Genomic DNA, 23,886 nt, shown 5'->3' with positions numbered 1-23,886 from the left:
TCTTTTTAGTTGGCTCCTGTTTCCTTCAGGCTTATACTCCCTAGGCCTTCTAAGGAGTGAGTCTGTGGAGTAACTCACACAGTCTTCCTGCTCCTTTAAGTCTTTTCTCTGACTGAGCCCAGGTTGTCTTTATACCTTCCAACTGGCTTGGTTCCTAGTCACATGCTTGTATCATGTGACTCCTTTACTGAGAGGTAGACTTATTACAGGTGAGGCTGAACCCAGGACTCCCTTAAACAGCCAGTTCGCCCTGTGACCTGGGTGTTCAGCTAGTTTGTTTGAGCTTGATCTTCTTTAGGCTTTGTCAGCCTTAGTTTGAACAAGGTATAAAATTTAATGCATACATTTACTTTCTCTTAAATATTCTGGCAGTGATGGAAGTTTCATCAGTTGTGATATTTAAAATTAGGCTGGCCAAAACAGTGGAAAATGAACTGTAGGCAACAGTGGAGGGAACATGAACTTTGTCTCAGACATATGATTTTATTATAGTAATACAATTATCAATATTCTTTTCACTGTAGCCCACAGAAGCGGCAATGCTAGGTTAACATGTTATATAGTATTACTGCTTTCTTCAGGGGAACGAAGAGGTTGCCATTTTTTGGCTGAATTTTAAACTTTTGAAATATTAATTTGCCTGTGGTAACTGAAGCTGTACCCCCTTCCAATAGAGTCTACACGTTGTATTTATGACCAGATTTGACAACTGCACAAAGAAAATAGCTTCAGAATTTGAAACACAAATAGTTTGTTTATGAGAGTTCAGTTGAGGCCTGGAAATGTGCTACTGTGGAAACAAAAATGAAAAAACAGCTGCATATCGTGTACATTTCAACACTTTGGTTGTAATTTCCAAACCTGGGGTCTGGAATTAGGAATTTGACTTTAGTCTCACACATTTGAAAATTGCAGCTTTAATTTGTGTTAATGAACATTGTTGGTGCAATAGAAGGCAATCTTTTAGGAAAGGTGAAGGATGTGAAGCTATAATGGGTTAAATTGTGTATGGCATGATGGAAGTAGCTTTTTCCAGGTATCTTCTTACATTTTCCATTAACTCTGGTACACCAGCATTGGTAGCAACCATGTAAAACTGATCTTGATCCCATTTTTCTAGCCAATTATTTGTCGTTTGTTTTGTTAGAAAAGGGAAGAAAAGTGATTAGACACAATGGTGTTGAAAAATTAATGTTCATGCCAAAAGTGTCTATTTCTAAACTGCTTTGGGAATGGGTGAATGTGTACTTAAATGCTTAAAAACAAGTGGTGATGGTTAAATAGAAGGATGCAAGCATAAACCTTGAGCAGGGAAAGACCCGAGCATAAATTGAAAGGGAACAACAGAGATGCAAGTACATGTAAACCAAAGGTAACACACTGTAACTAAAAGGCTCAAATGAAATCTCTGTTTTTCCTACTCTTTCAAATCCTGGACATATTAAACACAAGGATTCTGGAGGAACCTGCTTCAATAACCTGCAAATCTAATGTTTAGCAGGCTGACCTTTTACATTCTCATTCTTTCTTAAAGAAGTAAACAGAACAATGAAATATAAAGTCATTAAGATACTGCTTGTTTCTTGCATTTTTACTGTAGCAGCACTTCGACAGTGAATGGAAGAAAATTTCTGCTCGTGTCTTACCTTATTCGTTGTTTCACATATGCAAATAACATTGTAGTATTATGGTAAGTGGTTTATGTTAGAAGGTCTTACTGAATTTACTCTTCAGACATCTTCAGAGGTGAAATGGAAACAAGAATGATGTAGCCAACTTAGTCTCTAAGGTGCCACAAGTACTCCTTTTCTTTTTGCGAATACAGACTAACACGGCTGCTACTCTGAAAAGTAGCCAATTTTGACTTCCACAGGATCAAGCAGAGTGTTAGCAGCAGTTTGTGTTTCAGATAAAGCAATTTTACAAATGTGTTTGGACCTCAGTGTTAATGCAAATGATTTTGCAGGTTAGGGAATTTAACTAAATCATTGCACTGACCAAATATTCCACATTACCGCTGGTGTAAGTGAGACACTACCTGCATAATATCTCTTGGAATATTGGCAGTCATTGCACAGTTTGGGCATAGTTACCAACCTACCCTTTTTAAGAGCTTCAGCCTGTTCAATTGGCATAATGTTTGTACCTGTATTTTACTTTATTTAATTAACTCTGTGAAATGGATTGTAACCTTTTGTAGAACAATCAGTCTTACAGAACAATATTCAATTTATCATAAAGGGGAAGAGAAACATTAAAGAAAAGGTTATCAAGCAATTGCAGAACATTATATTAATTCTGCTTAATTAACATTATATTAATTCCTGCATGAGGCAGGAAAGAAGTTATAAACTCTTATGATATCACTTTCCTTTAAAGGGGGCTCTCTGACATGTCCTGCTCAGTGGTTTTTTGTGTCTCAGCAGATTGAGGCCCTCTTCCTTTGGAGGGTAGGCTCAACTTAACTTTTTTAACTTTTTCTGTTGGTTACTTGTCTGCTCAGTCCTTTCCTTTCTTCCTAGGTTAGATAGTTTTATGTACGTCATAGTGAAGTTTCTTCTTTTATTCTTCTGCCCCCGGAGCTCTAAAAACGTGCAGCACTACAGTGGTATCTTGTTTGCTGGAATCTCCCCACCAAAATTGGTCCTTCGAGTTGTGGTTTCTCACTGTTGGGGTAAATAGGCTCCTGGATTTCATTGCTGTACATTATGGAAAAGTAATCCATTGGCTAACAGCCAAAGGACATTTTATGCTAAGCAGTCACTGTTGGCTCTGTAATAGGTGCAGTGGTTCTAGGAGGGAGTGGCATGCTTTTCCGAAAGGACCTCTTTCAGATGTGATTGTTGCCATTTTTCCAAAGCTGCTTGGTGCAGGGGCAGATCAGGGTTTTGTGGGGCCCCTGGGCCAGAGCAAGTGGGGCCTCTCCCTACCCCTTGCGCCTGCAGTCATCCCCCCGCCCCCAGTGCTCCTGCCAGGGAATGAGTCAGGGCATGGGGACTCACCCTCTGTGCCCGGCCCAGGCAAGCCCCCGTGCCCCAACCCTACTCCCTGACCACAGTGCTGGCCAGAACAGGGCAAGCCCCTGACCCCGCTCCCCGGCTGGAGCACTGTGTGGGTGGAGTGGGTTGGGGTGTAGGGGGTGCCCATTTTTCCGGGGCCCCCCGATTGGCTAATCCGCCACTGGCTTGTTGTACTGCTCGTGGAAGGATAGGGTAACCAGATGTCCTGATTTTATAGGGACAGTCCCAATTTTTGGGTCTTTTTCTTATATAGGCTCCTATTACCCCCCACCGTCTGTCCCGATTTTTCACACTTGCTGTCTGGTCACCGTATGGAAGGATGTGTGACCATATTGTCTGTCGTCATTATTTGCATTACAGTAGTGCCTAAAAGAGCTTTCCTTTCCAGATAGACCAATATCCTTATGTGGACACAGTAGATATAAATGATGTCACTGATAACCCTGAAGAGGGCAGAATCTCTTGAGACTTCTGAAGTTAGTATCTCTTCTATTACACATAAAATCTAAAACACACCTCTGGAGCTTAAAGAGGAGGGCTATTTCTGGTTAAACGTAAAAGTGACTCATGTGCAGGGTTCCAAGTTTTCCCCCTATTGACCATTCTATTCAGAACATTTTGAATAGGAAATGAATTCTTTCGATTAAGAAACAAAACTCCTTTAAATATTTCAAGGAGCTTTTTTTCCACCTCAAAGTATACGTTATTAAGGTTCTTATACTGCTCAGGTGGATGCTAATATTTTGTGGCTGGTTGAATAAATGTCACTCTCTAAAGAGAGTTTACAAGTGTTCTGGGGGCTCCTTCCAAGATAGTTGTCTGTACGACCCAATTCTGGGTAAAATGTGGTTACAAAAACTGGCTTTTGGGGAACATTCCTTCTTTCAGGTTGCCTCATTTCTGCGTTTACCTGTGTTTTTTGTATCATCTGTGGTGTAATTCAAATTCCTTTCTGCTGCCTCTCTTTATAGTTATAGCCCCACAGGCCCTACAGTTGTTTGAGTGACCTTTCATCTGCACCTGTTTTAATAGTGCTCCCCTACAAGGGAAAAATGTCGTCTTGGGGTATGTCTACACTGTAGTTTAAACCTGAGGCTGGCCCAAGCCAGCTGACTCGGGCTTGCGGTGCTTGGGCTAAGGAGCTGTTTAACTGTGGTGTTGACAGTTCGGCTCAGGCTGGAGCTCAGACTCTGTGAGGTGGGAGGATCACAGAGCTCCGGCTGCTGCCCAAGCCCAAACATCTGCTGCAATTAAACAGCCCCTGAGCCTGAGACCTGCAAACCCAAGTCAGCTGGCACACGCCAGCCATGGGTGTTTAATTGCAGGGTAGACATAAACTTGGGCATCCCTAAGGGTATCTTATGAAATGTTTTAAAGAATAACTTGATGGTCACCTCCCAAAGGTTAAGTCCTTTAATATGGTAACTCTTTGGACAAAGTGTTGATGGATGATCTGTTTTTCAGGTTTGAACCCTACAGGCCAGGGCGAAAAGAACCCTTTGTCTCTCCTCCACCCAAACCCAGTTATTTTCAGAATGAGGCTGTTCTGGCTCCTCTAGAAAAGGGACAAGAATGTCAGCAAGACTCTGATATGTAGTCACATGTAAGACTGATATTTAGGGCCCTGCGCAGATACAAATTTGTATCTGCAGATGCTGATATAAATCGGTATATGCGGAACTGCACGGCTCTCCCAGGAGCTGCAGCGGCAAAAGGAGTAGAACGTGGGGCCGCCTCTCCCAGGAGCCAGCACCCTATGCCAGTAGCTCCTCCTGTGCGGCTGTACCGCACCCAGCCTCAACCTTGTCCCTTCCATGCAGCTTTCTTCATGACTGCATCTCCTGTCTGGGGTCTGTACAGCCACACTGGAGGACAGGGCTGGGGGAGGTATAGCTGTGCTGGAGGAGCTGCTGGCGTGGGGTGCTGGCTCCTGGGAGCGGCAGCCCCATGTTATACTCCTTTCACCCCTGCGGTTCCCAGGAGAACCCTGCGGTTCCGCAGATACCAATTTATATCTGCACAGGGCTGTACTGATATTGTCTCAGTTTTGCTGGGTTTTTTTCATAATACCCCCAGCAAGGCTAGTACTCCTCTCCCTCCCTATCCCCAAGGATCTACTCAGAGGAAGACCATTAAGGAAATACAGGAGCATCCTTTAAAGCTCAGAATAGTGTCTGATGTCTTCCCTCACAAAGCAGGCTCCAAGTGCATGTTTTCTGTGCTTTGTAATCCCCATTGTTTCTGTTGTTTTTCATGTTTGTTTCTAAATTACTTTTGTATGAGATGCGCTCAGTTGGCAGGAAAATGCCAGCACTGCAGATTCAGCCTGGGATCTGAATGTCAGACTGGGATCTTTACTTGTTGCACACAACAGTACCATTTAAAAGGTTCTGCAGGGCACTTTGTGCCTTCCTTTATACCTGTGCAACCCTATTATGTTAAGTTGTACAGGTTTAATTGATAGAACATTAATTAACAATTCTGTTGATACAGTGCTGGAATAAAATACAGCCTACCTGAGTTGTATTGGCTCTGTGGAGCAGACGTGTGTGTAAATGCAGTAAACCCTTATTAATGAAATCAACAGGTAGAACTCTGACAATGCACCCCTAAAAAAATCTGATTATGGTATGCACAGTCGCTTTTTGGAGCACAACAGCACTTGGAACATCTTTGGTGTCTTTTTGTATGGCGATCCTTCATTTACAACATTCATGTTGTCAACCAAGAAGTGTTTTATGTGCTGCTGACTTGCAAAATGTTATGATAAATTCTTGTTTGTTATTTTGTTGGCCCTGTAGCTTAGGCCTCTTCTTTTCAGTCTGCCTAGGCATTCTGTACTTCTCATAAAGGTGGTGGCGAGTCTGGCTATGGCTCTATCCGTCAGTGCCTTAACAATTGGTTGGCGTAGATGAGAGGATACCTGACAGTGAGAAGGGTGCTGTTGTCTTGGAATCTCACAGCTGGGTGATAAATTGAGCCAAGAGCTCTTTTCCCATCTCTGCAATTAATCCACATTGTGGGTAAGCTCATTAAGTTGACAAAGTGTTCCTTTCAGATCCTCAGTGAAATAAGTAATTACCTTGAGCCTGCCAATTTTGTTGCAATTAGATATCTTTGCATTCTAAGCCCCATGATATTGAGTCTGGGTCTAATGCATTGGCATGTTTTCATCACCAGCATGTCCAGCTTTGTATACGTAAAGCTTGGATTGTGTTGACCAGTAACTATCTACTGGCCTGGCTCTTTGTCCAGCATCCTCCTTCAGACTTTAAATTCTTTGAAGTGATGGTGGCAGGCCTAAACTATCCAGTAAGGTTGATCTGAAATTTTTCATGATTAAATGACAATTATGATGGGCTCTTAACTTGTTAGGGAGCCCAGTGTATCCACAAAACAGCACTGAACTGTCTGTGCATGACAAAGAGGAATCTTCAGAAAGATCAGTTTAGGTTCCATTCACAGTCTCCATTTGCTGGGACTGAGACCACTATAACAAATCAAATTTCACATATCTTGTGTGGTCTCAGATTCCAAATGTTTTTGACAAGGCAGGTTGAAACGGAAACTTTCATATTAATAAAAATGTCAATTTTTTAATCTTAAGTGTCATCTAAATATAATCGAATGTCATATTGTCAGAGCAGCAAAAAACACCCACTTTTGCTTATGATTAAGGGTACAATTTTGTCATGGATATTTTTAGTAAAAGTCATGGACGGGTCACGGGCAAGGACGAAAAGTTCACAAAAGCCTTGACTTGTCCCTGACTTTTACAAAAAAATATCCCTGACAAAATGTAGAGGGAAGAGGATCTATCACCCTGCCCCACTGCATGCAGCAGCAGGGAGCTGTGGACCCTCCCGCCCCTGCTTAATGTGCTGGGAGGGATCCCTGACCCCGGGGCAAGGAGTTTTTGGGGGGATTCCCTGCTGCCCTGAAGGGCTGGGAGCAGGGGTCTGTCCACCTCCGTCTGCATGACTGGAAACAGATGGTCTCCCACTGCCTGTGGCAGCTGGGGAGGTGCGGGGCCCCAGTGTCACAAAGGTCATGGAACTCACGGAATCCGTGACTTCTGAGACCTCTGACATACTCGCAACCTTACCTATGATTGGCTCATCTTCCCTTCTGTTGGTCACAGATCTGGCTATGATGATTCATGCTTTTGTAAATTCTAGGCTTGATTATTTATAATTAAATGCTTGTCTACATGAGGATGTTATATTGGATTAGTTTGTTTGCTCTAGGTGCAGCAAAGTAACTATATTGATTTGAAGTGCATCCACACTGCTTTGTTATACTGGCTTAAGGTACTTTCCTTGTTAATCATTGTGTCCACAAACCTCTGCGTTTGTTCTGATTATCTGCTTAGAATGCTGCACCGTTATGGTTCAGTATTCTGCTGATGGGTCTGTGCACTGGGATTTTTCTTGCAGTACATGGTGAAATGCCCACCAGAACCTGCAGGAAATATGGGGCATGGGGTCAAACTAACACGTATTATTCCTCTCCTGGCATGCCATCATCTAACTATTTTGCCAGTGCCATTTTTGAACTGTTATCAGGCAGCATGGAAGATGCAATGCTGATCACTGTGATCATGAGTCATTAATACAAACAGGATGATGATGCACCAGTATTGGCAGTCATGCAGGTGGATATATTTGGCATGGCAGCTTTGAAGGTCTTTGAATTATGTGATATGGCTACAGGTTGAGGAGAAGCAGGAAGATGAAATTGAGCAGGGCATTTATTTGGATCAGCTCTACGCAGTGGAACACCACTTCTGAGGTTGGCCAACTAGCACTGACTGGTCAGACAGGCTAGTGATGAAGAACTGGGACATCCACTAGTTGCTGCAGAACTTCAGGATGTGGAAGACTGCTTTTGTAGGGATCTGTGTGGAACTCACTCTGGAGCTGCAGCAGCAGAAAATCAACATAAGAGTTTCCCTCAACATCTGGAAGCTCACCACCCTCAATTGCTACTCATCAGTAGCCAACCAGTTTGGAGTTGGTAGATCAGCTGCTATGGGTGTGGTCATGATGGTTTCCAGGGCTATTAAGAGCATTGCCAAATCATAAAGCTTGGCAATACACAGGTGATTGATGGTTTTTCACAGAAAGAGTTCCTGAACTGTGTAGTGGTTATTGATGGGCCCCAGATGCCTATTCTTTCCACACACTTCCCTCTCCCCAGCATCAAGCTGAACACCTTAAGGAGGGCTATTTCTCTAGGGTGCTGCCAGTCCTGGTTGCTCACTGTGAAGGTTCCCCAGTATTAATGTGCATGATCTGGAAAGATCCACAATGACAGGATCTTTAGAAACTCAGGCCTATTTGCTGGAAATAATCAGGGGAATTTTTGCTTCCCAGACCACTTTGGACATTAAAAGAGTTATTCCTCCTTTGATTCTGGGAGACCCAGCTTATGAAAACTTTCACTGGACACTTGACCAAAGGAAAGGAGTGGATTAACTACAGTAACTTCTCACTTAGTCATCCCGGTTAACGTTGTTTTGTTGTTACGTTGCTGATCAATTAGAGAACATACTCATTTAAAGTTGCGCAATGCTCCCTTATAATGTTGTTTGGCAGCCACTTGCTTTGTCCACTGCTTGCAGAAAGAGCAGCCTGTTGGAGCTAGCTGGTGGGGGCTTGAATCAAGGTGGACCAGCAGCCCCTTGTCAGCTCCCCGCTCCCCTAAGTTCCTTGTGAGGCAGCTGCCCAGCAGGCTATCAATTGCTGGCAGTTCAGCTGTCCCTCCCCCCACTGCCATGTGCTGCCCTGCCCTCTGCCTTGGAGCTGCTCCTGGGAGCCTCCTGCTTGTTGTGCGTGTGTGTGTGGGGGAGGAGCGGGAGAAGGGTGCTAAAGTCAGGGTATCCCCCTGCTCCTGCCCCCCGCTTACCCCATCTCCATGGCGGGGAGACGACAGGGCTCAGGACGGAGGGAGCTTGCTGGCAGCAGCTGCTGTCTCAACTTGCTGATTTACTTAAAAAGGCAATGTACTTAGAGTGGGGTAAACAACTTAAAGGGGCAATGTGCAACACACACACACACACACACACACGGAGTGTGTCTCTGTCTGCCATACTGTCTCCTTTCCATCCGTTTGTGCTGCCTTGTAGAGTGTGAGGCTACATTAACAACAATGTGTTAACTCTTCAGGGCTTAGCCGAGTGCTAGTTCATCATTTAGCAGTAAGGCATTCCCTGGGAAATATCCCACCCTCTGATTTCACCACCTCAACTGAGCTTCACAATCATCATTACTGTGCACAGTATTAAATTGTTTAAAACTTACACTCTGTGTGTGTGTGTGTGTGTGTGTGTGTGTATATATATAAAATATAGTCTTTTGTCTGGTGAAAAAAATTTCCCTGGAACCTAACCTCCCCCCCATTTACATTAATTCTTATGGGGAAATTGGATTCGCTTAACATCGTTTTGGTTAAAGTCACATTTTTCAGGAACATAACTACAGTGTTAAGCGAGGAGTTACTGTGTATCCTGAGTAGCTCCAGAATGACAGTGGAGGGTGTGTTTGGAAGATTGAAGGAAAGGTGATGGTGCCTCGTGACGAGTTTGGAGGTTTATCATCATTATGTGACTCATGTGATAAGTGCTTGCTGTATTTCTCACATCTGTGAGAGGAAGCAAGAGAGCCTGAACAGTGGTGGGCGGAAGCAGGAGGTGAACAGACTTCTTGTACCTTATGGGAAGCTGGAGAGTGTGTCTTAGAAAAATGTCTCAAGCAGCCAGGAATGCATTGTGTTCTTATTTGGACCAGGGGTTAGCTGCGGGTAATTAATGTACTGCAACCAAGGAAATGACCGTAATGTTTGTGTGTTGGTTTTATAAGGAATTGATTCTATTGGGGGATGGGAAGCGGAATGTTCCTCCATGAAATTTTCCATTTGAGTTGTATAAAAAAAAAGTTAACAAATGCCATAGGTAACAAATTACAGGAATGTCATGTAAATTTAAGATCTGTGGAACAGTGTGCAGTTAGGTTGATTAAAATGGATATCCCAATATGGTATGATCACCAGGCTTACCAGTACAGTATAGTGAAAAGTTGGGGTGCAGTGCTTGACCTTTGTAGCTCATTACAGCTCTTCACCTCTGCATTGTCTGGATCATGTCCCTTTCCAGGGCAATGAGGTTCCTTTCAGGTCTCTGTGATTGCTCCAGAAAACCATTTCTCCACCCTTCTGCCTTCATGGCTCTCTGTCAGGATGCAGTCAGTAGTTCCTTGAACATTTCCTCTTGTCAGCTCCCTCCCCCCCAGCAAACAAACAAACAAACAAAAACGTTTGTCAGCCTCAGCCAGGCAGGTAGAGAGATGCTTCTGTCTCCACTCAACATGGTGGCAGACAGGTACTACGCGGGGAAAAAATAGTTTAAATCCTCCTATACCATTGTATTGTAATACAGCACGTAATACTGGTAGAATTCCACTCTGCATTATCATCAGGCTGTTTGCTTGTAGAGCCCTCCTCCACAGCAGTTTCAATCTGGTTGTCTACATGGGGTTCTTGTGTAATCTCTGAATCTGCTGTCATAATTTTTCTGGTCAGCCAAGAACCCTTTCTGGTTGGGCTCAATGGTACATGTGAGGTCAAGGGAACTTTCTGTGATGTCTTGGTTGTATTCTGTATTGTCTAGAGTGCTTTGTGGAGAACTGTCCACCATATCAGTCTGGGATGCAACCACTATCCAGTCGGAAGCAGAGCTCTTTCCATCAGCTTAAAACTGAAGTTCAAAGGAGGATCCGATAAATTAAAAACAATGATGGGAGGACAAAGCAAAAGAAATCTAAATGTTCACTGATAGCAGAGGTGAAAGTAAGCTGGTACGCCCCGGTACGGCGTACCGGTAAGAGCTGGTGCGCCATACCAGGTCCGGCTTTCCGAGAGGGCAATTTAAAGCCCTGGGGTAGCTGCGGCGGGGATTTAAAGGGCCCTGGAGCTCTAGTCGCCGCTACCCCCCCTTCAGGGCCCTTTAAATCCCCGCCAGAGCCCTGCTGCCGAAGCCCTGGGATAGCGGGGGCGGGGCTCTGGAGGGGATTTAAAGGGCCGGGGCGGTAGCAGCGGCTGGAGCTCCAAGCCTTTTAAATCCCTGCCTGAGCCCTGCTGCCCAAGCCCCAGGGTAGGGGTGGAGGGCTCTGGCGGGGACTTAAAGAGCCCCGGAGCTCCAGCCACCACTACTGCCCCGGCCCTTTAAATTCCCGCCGGAGCCCTGCTGCCAAAGCCCTGGGGTAGCAGCGGTGGGGCTCCGGCGGGCATTTAAAGGGCCGGGGCGGTAACGGCAGCTGGAGCCCCGGGGCCCTTTAAATACCCGATGGCGCTCGGCCACCGCTACCCCAGGGCTTGGGCAGCAGGGCTCAGGCGGGGATTTAAAGGGCTCGGGGCTCCGGCAGCTGCTACCACAGCGGAGCCCCAGGCCCTTTAAAGCTCTGCCAGAGTCCTGGGGTAGTGGTGGCAGCCGGGACCCCCAGGGCTCCTCAGTGATTTAAAGGGCTCCGCTGCGGTAGCGGCAGCTGGAGCCCTAGGCCCTTTAAATCGCCCCCGAGCTCTGGGGCTCCCAGCCGCCTCTGCAGCTGGTAGCTCGGGGGTGACTTAAAGGGCCCCGGGCTCCCAGCCGCCACTACCGCAGCTGGAGCTCTGGCCATTTAAATCAAGATTTAAAGGGCCCGGGGATTTAAGGCCCTGCCTCTTCTGGTTGAGGCCACACCCCCTGCTCAGGACTCCAGCGTACCGGTAAGTCCTCTAACTTACTTTCACCCCTGGCTGACAGATATGATATGGGGAGCTTTTTTTGTGAGACAAAGACCCCGTATGGACCAAGCTCGTGTGGCCTCACATCTCTGATATCTGAAGATGGTAGTACCCTTCTTAAAGATAACAAATCAATCAAAGAGCGCTGGAAGGAACACTACCAAAAGTTTCTAAATCGAGAATTCACTGTGACTGACGATACCATCGACTCCATCCCTCAGCACCCAATCTGGGAAACTCTTGCCAACCCACCAACGCCTGAGGAGGTCTGCAAAGCAATTAAACAAATGAAGAACAATAAAGCACCAGGTCCTGATGGCATACCAGCTGAAGTATTGAAAGTGCGGGAGAATCACTAACAAGCTTCACTTGTTGCTTCTCAAAATCTGGCGCACCAAAGAAATCTCTGCTGACTTACGTAATGCTAACATCATTACCATTTTCAAAAAGGGAAACAGGGCCGACTGTGGCAACTATGGAGGCATTACCCTTCTCTCCATCGCTGGGAAGATTCTTGCTAGAATCTTACTGAATTGCCTGCTCCCTCTTGCAGAGGTAGTACTTCCAGAGTCCCAGTGTGGCTTCAGAACATCACAAGACACCACCAACATGACATTTTTCCTGGACCTGCCTGACTGCGCAAATCAAGAACAACACCAAGAACTGTATATGGCCTTTATCTATCTGACCAAAGCCTTTGACTCTGTTAACTGCTAGGCTCTGTGGAAAATCATGTCAAAGTTTGGCTGCCCAAGCAAATTTATCACCATTGTAAGACTCTTCCAGGCCAGATGACTGCCTCCATCCTGTGCAGTGGCTCTACCTCTGTGCCCTTTGTCATTCGAACTGGCGTAAAACAAGGTTTTATACTGGCACCCACCCTTTTCTCCATTTTCTTAGCAGCTATGAAAACATTAACCCCAGACCGTCTACCACAGGGCATTGGCATCCAATATCGGATTGACGGCAACGTCTTCAACCTTTCTCAATTCCGTGCCAGAACTAAAGTAATATCGGCAACAATAACCAAACTCTGTTATGCAGATGATTGTGCTGTAGTTGCACGCTCAAAGGAGGATCTACAAACAGCCCTTAATTGCTTCTCTGAAGCTTACAAAAGCCTAGGGCTAACTCTGAACATTGGCAAAACAAAAGTTCTCTATAAGTCAGTGCCCAGTCAATCATCAGGCCCAGCAAGGAAGATCTACATTGACAAAGAAGAACTGGAAAATGTAGAAAACTTTACGTATCTTGGCAGCCCTCTTTCACAGAGGATAGACATCGAGATTCAGCACAGAATGTGCTGTGCCAGCTTTGTCTTTGGCAGACTGTCTCACTGGGTGTTCAACAATCACAACATAAGAACACATACTAGACTTTTAGTTTCTAAAGTGGTGGTAATCCCAACTCTCCTCTATGGGTGTGAGACTTGGGTGACCTATTGAGAACACCTGAAAAACTTGGAATGCCAGCACCAGCACTTTCTTCGGAAGATCCCCAACATAAAGTGGGAGCATCGTTGCACTAATGTCGGTGTCCTCACAGGCCAACATCTTCAGTGCTGAGGCCCTGATTATCCAGCACCAGCTGAGGTGGAGTGGGCACTGTGTGCGCATGCCTGATGGACCCTTGCCAGAATAACTGCTATATGCCCAACTCACCAAGGGAGAAAGGAAATGGGGAGGCCAAAAGAAACGCTTTAAAGACATCCTCAAGACACACATCAAGAGATGTGCATCAGCAGCACACACTAGGAGACAGCAGCCCAGGATATGGTTAACTGGCCAAGACTTGCCAGAGAGGGAACGTCCACTCTTGAGGAAGATCACCTTGCCCTGGTCGCAGAAAAACGCCAGAAAAGAAAGGAAAGAAAAGACAACTGTCATACAGCAATCATGGCCCAACCGTGTATTCCAACACCACCTGCAATGTCCGTCAACGAGCCTGTGGCTCAAGGATCGGACTCCTCACTGACCAAAGGACCCATGAAAAATAAAACCTGTGAAAGGTCATCCTCAACCTCAAGGGATCGCAGACAACAGTGGCATCTCTTGTAAAAAAAAATATGGTACAGTTCCTCATAGTACAGGCAGATAGTGGGAGTTTTATCAGAGGTTCTTTCCTTCTAGTATTTCTGCTGGAGCCTTTTGCTTTCACTTGGCACTGGGACTGGGTATGGGAGTGCCATCTTCTTCATTTGCTCTGACAGTGTGTTGTAGATGTCTGCCTTTCAGTGACTCTTCTCCAGTTGGGACTACAGTTCTCCAAAGAAGACATTCAAGTTCAGGAGCTTTGCAGGGGGTCTACATGGAAGCAGGGTGTCAATCTCTCATAGGTGGCTAGATCAAGGTCTGAAAGGAATTGGACTCTGCCCATCCAAATAGTATATCTTTCTAGTAATCTCAAAGAGTTACAGCTCAAGTATAGAAGTGTTTTGTTTGTTCACTAGATCTTACTGGAATTGTCGCAACATTCAACAAATCAGATTAAATTCTGTATAACGATTTTGTAATTCCAATATTATTTGTTAACTAAAATTTATGAGGTTGACATTTTCTACACCTCCGCAACTTGTGGTATTAAAGTTTTTTTTTATTTTATCTCGATTTTTCTAGGGCTCCCATTGTCAAATGCTGTGATATGTAAATGAAGCAAGTATCACACTTTAAATCAGATAAAACTAATTGGTGTCTGAACTTACGTTCCAAAAATGTGATAGTTTAATCACTGTTGTTGTCCTTCTAGATTTGTCATTTGCATGATGTTTATTACTGTTTTACAGTAGACCTCAGAAAGTTGGTAGGAGCTTTTCAAGCATAGAGGAGGAAATAGTCACTGCCTTGACTATGCTTGGAGCCCTGCAAATCTGTGGATATACACTATATATGCAGATATCTGTGGACCATGTTTGCGGATCGGATGCGGATACAAATTTTGTTTCTGCACAGGGCTCTATACACTATAATCTCTATTTTATTTTTCCATAGATATCAGCTTGTTAAACTTCTGAGTGCCACACATTTTAATAAGCTTTTGACTCACGGTGTGGGGATCAGACTTCTTTGCAGTATCAGGAGTGTGAAGTGCTTTAGGAAAGAGCAGGTCAATGTTTGAAAACTTAAGCTTTGTCTTTGTGTTTTCCTTATTGTTAATCTTAATTGCTTTGATCACTGTGTAGTTCACTCAAGCTTCATGGTGGTTTTCAGTTCGACTGTTACTGAAATAAAATAAAGCTACTCAAAATTAATGTTCAGTGCCCCTACACAACTCAGAAAATATTAGTTTTCTGAATACCTCAACTAAAACAAATGTGTGTGAGAAGCAGGTATATAGAGCTGCTATTCTGATTTCAGTGTGAAAAAGAAATCTTGCTTCCATCCCAACGTTTGTAACGTGGTCTCAGATAGTGTCTTTAGATTGAATTGCTTTGTTATCGTGTTCCTCTCTTACAGTGGTTGTATGTATTTTGATATCAGCAAGTTACAGTTCTTTGTAGTTGTGATCTTCCCAAGGAGCGACAATGGCAACAAAGTGGTGGTGGAAATCTTTGAGAAATACTTGGGTAAAAATTGTGACCTGGCAAATATGTCAGACACTGTTCTTCTCCCCTCCTGTGTACTCACCCAAAGCCTTAACCAAACTGTTTACGCCTGTTGAGCAGTTGTAAGCTCTCTGACTTGACTTTACTGTCCTTAAAGATAGCATTGTGTACGACCTCTTGATTGTCTTTTGCCTCCTCTAGTTTTGGCTTTAGTTGCTCTGGTGTAGATACATATTAACTGGGAGTGCAACTCGCTATTGTTGCCAGTCCTGGGTGAGTCACACCCATATGCTCTTGAACTAACCCATAGCATTTCTGCAGAAGTGGCAGCTGCAAAGCACAACTACTAGGGAAGCTCTCTATATATGGGCAGCCAAAACAGACACAATCATCCACTCATTTGGAGGGAGAAAAACAAATACTAGCTTGAGGAGAGCAGCATTGGCGTGAAATAAGTTTTGAGTCAAGTGTATACTATGTGTCTGCAGGCGTGGCTGACAAAGGGCTCTGTTCAGAGCAGCATTGTAGGCTTGATCTTAAGGAGAGAATTGAAAATTGGCAGTGATAAGAGGTGTACCAAAAACAACGAGGGGGCAGGAAGCTGACAAAATGAGGGGGGAGCTGTGTTACTTACAGCCTGGTTATTGTGTGTGGTAATTGGGGACCAAACTCTCTCTTGCTGTCGGGACCAATTTGGGTTTGGAACACTCTGGGGAATGACACTTGTTCTCTGGAGTGAGGTAGGTTGGTTGTTATGCTGTATGTTTGACAGTAGTATGGGAGGTTAAAGAGTTGGTAATAGGGATCTGGAAAGTTTTCCTGCTTCAAAGAATGGGGGTCCTTTATCCACAAGGTAGGTTAACTACTTGGGAGAGACATTATGCATTGATGGGGGGGCACTAGCAGAAATAAGAAGGCGAAGAAAATAAATGCACAAATCCAAAACAGGAAGGGGGAGACAGAAAGGGGTGACTTGACAAATCTTATGGGGGAGAAAGTTTTGTCATTTGCTAATGCATTGTTGCTGCAGATGAGTAGAATTTTTCAAGGAGTCTTTTAATAGGTGGTACATTACTTTAGTAATACATTACTAAATACTAATACTAGTAATACATTACTTCCCCCCCCCCCATTTCGAGACTAAGGGTATGTCTACATTGCGCCATTGTTGACAAAACTTTTGTCTTTCGCTGGTACTTAAAAAAGCCCCCTGCAAAAGACAAAAGTTTTGCTGATGCAAGTGGCAGTGCGAATGCGGCTTTGTCGGCTGGAAGTATTTTGTCGGCAAAAGTGCCGACAAAATACCGACAGAGTGTTCACACACGCTGACTTTTAGCAACAAGGCTGTGTCGACACAGCCTTGTCGCTAAAAGCTGCATAGTGTAGACAAACTAGATTTGCTTTGTATGATTCTAGTGTAAAAAGTGACTATGTAAAAACAGCATTGTGTTCCCATTGTGTTCCATGATTGTCTCAGTGATTTACCTAATCAGTTTTTCTCTGTATTGAAGTATAGGGTTTTTTCCTAACTATCAGTACTTATAATTTGCATTGCCATAGTGCCCAGGAGCCCTAGTCATATACCCAAGACCTCATTGTGGTGGGCACTGTACAAACAAAACAAAAAATGGTATCTGCTCCAAAGAGTTTACAATTTAATTATAAAACGAGAGGCAACAGATTGCTACAATCAGAGGACTACAGGAACTCCTCACTTAACATTGTAGTTATGTTCCTGAAAAATGCAACTTTAAGCGAAACGATGTTAAGCGAATCCAATTTCCCCATAATGTAAATGAGGGGGTTGGGTTCCAGGTACATTTTTTTTCACCAGACAAACAATTTAATACAGCTACACAGTGGTGATGATTGTGAAGCTTGATTGAGGTGGAGGAGTCAGAGGGTGGGATATTTCCCAGGGAATGCCTTACTGCTAAATGATGAACTAGCAATTGGCTGAGCCCTCAGGGGTTAACTCTCACACACTACAAGGCAGCAGGAAAGGAGGGAGGGCAGACAGAGACACACACCCTGTGTGTGTTTGAGAGAGAGATGCACATTTCCCCTTTTAAGTATGAAGAGTGGGGTCAGAAGTACACTGCCTTGTGAATTAAATCAGCAAGCTGAAACCGGACTGCAGCTGCAGTTGCTGCGTAAGGCAGCAGCTCCCTATCTCGGTGTGTCCCCCCTGCTCTATGGAAGATGGGGTAAGCGGAGGGAGGGGGACACCCTGACATTAGCCTCCCTCTTCTTCCCCTCCCCCCCCACAGCAAGCAGGAGTTTCGGGGAGCAGCTCCAAGGCAGAGGGCAGGAGCAGCACATGGCAGTGGGGGGAGGGACAGGTGAACTGCCGGCAATTGATAGCCTGCTGAGCAGCTGCTGCACAGGGAACTTAGGGGAGCGGGGAGCTGATGGGGGGGCTGCTGGTCCACCCTGGTTCCAACCACCCACCAGCTAGCTGCAGGGGGCTGCTCTTCCTGCAAGCAGTGGACAAAGCAGGTGGCTGCCAAAGGACATTAGAAGGGAGCATTGCACAACTTTAAACGAGCATGTTCCCTAATTGATCAGCAACGTAACAACAAAACAACTTTAACGAGGATGACTTTAAGTGAGGAGTTTCTGTACAAGCAACAGTGAGACCTAATTGATCAGCTTAAGTAGATAGTGGTCTCAGCACACCAGTGGTGTAGTCAGCCATGCAAACTAAATCTGAAAGTCAAGCTGGGATTTCTGGCTTGGGTTATCACTAGTAATAATGATTGCAGCCAAATTCTAAAAGTTCTGTGTAACTCGGACAGAACTTGGCCATGTAGTTGGAATGTGCTGAAGCCTTTTGATAGGCAAATAAAAAAAAAAATCCAGTTAATTCTTCAGCTGTCTTTTTTACTTTGGAATGCTAAGTGAAAAGTAGAAAATTAATATTTCACTGATAAACTGATGCATTTTAATGCATGAGGGAAATAGAGCTGTTAAAAACAGCAGCACCTTCTTACTTTACATTGTAGCCTTTTGGAGAACCACCACATCAATTATGGAAAATACATTAGAAGAGGTAATAGTGTGGGGAAGGCTGGGAAAATGTTTAAGGAAGGCATGCTTTACTTTTTACCACTGTACTAGGTTTTCCAGTAGTAATGCTAATTGGCCCATTAATATAGAAACTCATGATCGCAACATTTTGTGCAAATAGATGTTGCTGATTAACGAATATGGGATTGCATCACCACCCAAATGGGTAAAGCACTGAGTAAAAGAACCATCACAGATTCAATAAAACAAAGAAGGCATGTAACCAGACAACCACTCCACCAGTTACAGGGCTTTCTTTGGAGTTAACAGAACTTGGATGCAAAGTTTCATTGCCTTTGTTCTTCCATCTGTTTTATGTTGACACACATTAAGGCACTGGAAGGAGTCTTTGTGTGGTTATACCTCGCTCGGAGCATGTCTACAGTAATGACACAATCAAATAATTCACTGTTACCCTGCTATGTCTATATATACTTGATTTTGTGAATCTTTCGGGGGGGTCATGGTGGATAATTAGCTGAACATGAGCTCTCAGTGTGATGCTGTAGTTAAAAGGGCTAATGTTATCCTTGGATGCATAATCAGGGGAATCTTGAGTAGGAATAGTTTGGTTATTTTACCTCTGTCTTTGGGATTGGTGCAACCGCTGCTGAAGTACTGTGTCTAGTTTTGATGCCCACAGTTCAAGAAGGATGTTAATAAATTGGAAAGGGTTCAAAGAAGAACCATGAGGAGCATTTGAAAACATGCCTTAGGGTGATAAACCCCCCAAGGAGCTCAGTTTATTTAGCATAATAAAGAGAAGATTAACGGATGACTTAATTACAGTCTATAAGTACTAGGCATGTAAATATAATTTTAAAAGTTAACTGTTTAAACAATTAAAATTATATCTTTTAATCAGTTAACTGATTAAAGGGAGAGGGGCTGGGGCTGCTCTGGCCAGGCTGGTGCTGGGGCTGCTCCAGCCGGTGTGGCCCCGGGGCTGGGGGTTAACAGGGTGGGTGAACCAGTAAAACTAATGCTTACCGTTTAACCATTTAATATTCTACATCCCTAATAAGTACGTGTGGGGCAAATATTTGATAGTGGTCTCTTCAGTCTAGCAGAGAAAGGCATAACATGATCCAATGTTATGGAAGCTCGACAAATTCAAAATGGAATTAAGGTGTACATTTTTGACAGTGAGGGTAATTAACCATTGGAACAATTTACCAAGGTTCACTAAATCAAGGTTGGATGATTTTTTAAAAGATGTGCTGTAGGAATTATTTTGGAGAAGTCTTGTGGCCTATTTTATACAGGAGTTTCATACTAGATGATCACAATGGTTCCTTGTAGTATAGGAATCTGTCTGTGAGTCTATGAATATGTTATGTACTGATGGTGAAGCATACAAACTAATGTTAGTGGATATGGTAATTTTGTTACAAGTTGTGGCATTAGCTGACAACTCTATTTTTTACTCCAGGGTTTGAGAGTATGAAGAAGTAACAACACTGATACAACGTCTGTTGGATCTGGAGGGTTTAAAATTCCTGATACAAAGCAAATGTGTCTAAAACAGTGATTCACTGTGTCAGAAGATTTACAGGGGGTGGGTGGGGAAGGATTGTACCCTAAGTAACTGAAACTTGGTTTTCACATCAAGAATACTACTAAATAGAAATAATGCAGAAATAATAGCAACACTATCTCAACCCTGCAAACATCAGTATTAACAATGGCTCTGTGAATACATTTTTGAATATGTTTTGAAGGATTCTTAATATAAAAGTGGTATATGTAGCTGGATATCACTTCTGTTTAAACCTGCAGATTTATTTGCATCATTTTTTTGTTTTATTTCAGTCTTGGTCCTTTGGTGAGTAAAGTGAAGGAATATCAAGTGGAGACCATTGTGGATACCCTCTGTACAAATATGCTTTCAGATAAAGAGCAGCTACGTGATATTTCAAGCATTGGCCTTAAAACAGTCATTGGAGAACTTCCTCCAGCTTCCAGTGGTAAGAAATGACATTCTTCTCCCCTTCTCTGTTTTTAAAACATGAGGTCTGACTTTATTTCTCTATATCCAATTATTTCATTGTAAGCTAGTGTCCTTCAGTGAACAAGATTCAGTTGTCCTTCAGTGACTGACTTGAAATTCACTTTTGTTGGAGACAATCATTTGTGTGGTGCTTCTGTTATACATACTGTTACCTATTTATGATATGTAAAGAGATGGGGTAAACTTGAAGTCAAGTCACTGTAAAAACAGCTGGAAGTAATTTCAGATTACATCTGCTATAGATATCTACCTTAAATATTTTCGGGCACAATATTCCCAGGCTTTTTAACAATAGTAGTTAAATCTCATTTGGGTAAATTTTTAAAAAATTGACAATACACTTTTAAATTGAGATGACTTTTCTTTAATGGGATTGTGATCATTTCTTTTCCCAGTATGTATTTTGAGATGTACCTAGTGTTTCTAATTATAGAATTACAGTACTTCAAACAGCCTGACTTTCACTATAAAATTAACAAGGCAATCTTGAGGAATGCCGCTTGCCAAATGTTAGTCACTTTGTTCTTTTAAATCTAGAAGGTGCTCAAATACCACAGTGAGTGCAGTATGTGAATTTGACTGGGCTAGAAGGGAATGATAACTCAAAATGGATTTGGGGACTGGAGTTCTTGTGTTAGGTTGATTACAAAGGGCAACCTGCAGAAAAACTAAACAGTCTAACACAGTTATAAGACTGGATAAGTAGAATTGGTTAAAAAAAAAAAAAAAAGTGCTGAAATTTTGACTATGCTATAAACTGGGAGAAAATAAGCAAAAAATTGCTTGTTTTGAAATTTTTCAAATAGCACTGATGGAGAATTTCTATTTACTTTCTTTTTAACCATGGTTTGCAGGCCAAAAATGAATGCTCTGTTATGTTTGATCCACAGCACAGTTTCTCAACTGTAGTAGCATAAACAGTGATGGTAGAATATGGCCACAATGTAGTGTCTAACATTTTAATTTTATTCAGCATAACTCACTTATGCAGATGATGCAGGGGTTCTTTAGGACTACTTCCATTTCTGTTTTTTTTTCTTGGCTTCTTTATTCCCTGGTATACAGTTTCTTTTGTCTCCTTTTTAGTCTCTTTTGTCTTTCCTCCACCGGTTCTTTACAGGGGAGAAGCTGACTCAAATCTTCAGAAAGATTTGAACTTACTTCCAATTTCTCTGTTTTCCTAGGCCTTCGTTCCTACTCTCCTGAAATCTGTAATACGGTAGTCTCTAAAGCGTTTGGGTATCATATGGAGCAAATCTTTTCCCCAACTTTCTCCCCAGTCCTAGCTCAGAAAGAAATTATGGCATCGTATTTTCTTGTCAGTCCCTAGTTATTGGATTAGAACTGGTTTTGTGCCTCTTTCCAGGCCATGCTATGTCTCCTCTCCCACTTACCTACAGCCACTGGATGTATGCTAGGTGTTCTGACACGTGTTTAATTAGACATTAGGAAGCAGTCTCCCTAAATGTTACCTCTTTTGCATTATGTATTGAAAAGTCCTCTCAAATGTCCTATTAAATATTTTAAAATTTAAAGATGTTTTATGCTAAATTACAAGACTCACCATTAAAGCATATGTTAACTTAAAAAATCCTTCCCAGGGATGTGCCTACATCCCTTTACGGTCCTCAAATAAAACAAAAAACAGTCATGCTTGTTTAACCTTTAGCAGAAATAAGCATATACAATAATTTATAAGAAGAAAGTTATAGTAAGTGATTTCCAGTTAGGCTTTTATGCTGGTTAATGAATCTTCTGGCAAAAACGCCTAAACAAAGAGCTAATATTCATGAAATGAGGGGGAAAATAGATATTTCATAGATAATAGATTTGGACTGTTTTTTAAAAAAAGATAAGTCAGTTTTGTTGCTTTCTATAATCTAGAGGCAAAGGAAAAAATGAATACTCATTAAATTAAAGGTTCTATTGCAAAGAGTCAAATACAGCCTTATGATTTATAGCTCTTTTAATACAATGCATTTGGACTGCTTGCTTCCTTCCTTTTCCCCAGCCTGCATGGTGATGCAAATATATCACCCAATAGGTGGTTCATCTTACGAGGTGAATTTTTTAGTTTATGTAGTGTTGTTAGGGATCTGTTAAATTAATAAAGAAATGGATTGGCTTTTAAGGTCAAAACAGTAAAATTGTTATTTCTGCCTGATATAATTTTCCAAATTGTGTCTAAAACCTAAGTTTTAAAATTGTTCCGTTTGTAGCTCATAATGTTCCATGTTTACTGAAGACATTGCACACATGGCCAATCAGGTAGCACTGAAAGTTTCAGCCATTGGGTGGCTGTCAATACTCTTACAAATACAAAGCCTCCACCAGGCAATTGAGTACCATCACCACAAAGGATACTTGAGTTCATGCAACTATACGTACAAATTTAGAGCAGTCCATGCTGGGGGAAGAGCCACAGTGAAGATACAGTGGACACAGTTCAGCTTATTCTCATTGTTTAAAAAGGAATTGTTAGCATCTTGCATGAACTAACCACTCAAAACACTCTCTCAGTAATTTCAATTTTACAGATACAATATTTTAAACACCTTTTCCGCTATAAAATGCCCCAGCTAATTGCTATAGGATTATTTCAACTAACTTTTAGAAAACTGAATTAACAGAAGAATAAAACCTGAAAATCAGGGTAGATTTGATTTAAATCACTAGTCAGGAAGACTCGATTTAATCATGGATTTCTACATAAAAGTGCATTCTTGTTGGTTGTTATAACCTTAATACATATTCTTCACAACTCAGAGATAGATTTAGGTTTCATTTTTAGAAGGTACACACTATACATTTTTAAAGTGATCTGAAAAGTTTTCAGATTAGTTTTACAGCTATATCAGAAAATGAATGATTGTTTGGTTATTTCATTTACCAAAGGTAATTGAAGCAGATATTTATGAACTCATTGGGAGGTGAACTATCTCCAATTCAACAGGTTAATCATTAATATTTGGAGGATTTTCTTGCCATGCTGTATTAGGAGGAAAACATCACCAGAAAGACATTTACATTGTTTTATTTAACTAAAACAACACTGTTATGTATTCTGGATTTTTCTCTTCAACAGCAAACATATAATATTTTAACAAAACAAGCATATGAATTTTTGAATTCAGTTAAACATTCAGGTTTTTTAAAATCAGGTTTGTTTTTGTTAAAATTGTTTTTAACTCAAATAGTTTAAAAAAAAAATTAAAAAAACCAACAACAATTATTATTAAATCGACTATGTCAGCCAGGTCATCATGAGAAACTTAAAATATTGGCTTCTGCAGCTAACTCAGTTGTCTTCAGCTTTATTTTCCCGTTTGTTCATAATCTGGAAAAGAAAAACAAGCTTTCCTGCTTTTTCGGGTCCCAAACGATTTCTCAATTTGGAATGAATTAGTTCAAAGGAAGAAAATATTCTTTCTATACCGGCAGAAGAAGCTACTGCTGTTAAAAGTGAG

At 42.4% G+C, this 23,886-nt stretch overlaps 1 protein-coding gene across 1 annotated transcript in view; it reads left to right on the top strand.

The window, feature by feature from the left end:
• CAND1 (cullin associated and neddylation dissociated 1) overlaps positions 1 to 23,886 on the top strand; it is a 51,185-nt gene that overhangs the window by 5,545 nt on the left and 21,754 nt on the right. The window contains exon 3 of the mRNA XM_007065827.4: positions 20,221 to 20,375. Coding sequence (XP_007065889.1) covers positions 20,221 to 20,375 — 155 coding nt within the window. The remainder of the gene's footprint in view (positions 1 to 20,220; positions 20,376 to 23,886) is intronic.

The sequence above is a fragment of the Chelonia mydas genome, chromosome 1 (assembly GCF_015237465.2).
Source record: "Chelonia mydas isolate rCheMyd1 chromosome 1, rCheMyd1.pri.v2, whole genome shotgun sequence".
NCBI lineage: Eukaryota > Metazoa > Chordata > Testudines > Cheloniidae > Chelonia > Chelonia mydas.
Note: the sequence above shows the minus strand (reverse complement) of the source record. Positions and strands in the feature narration are given on the sequence as shown.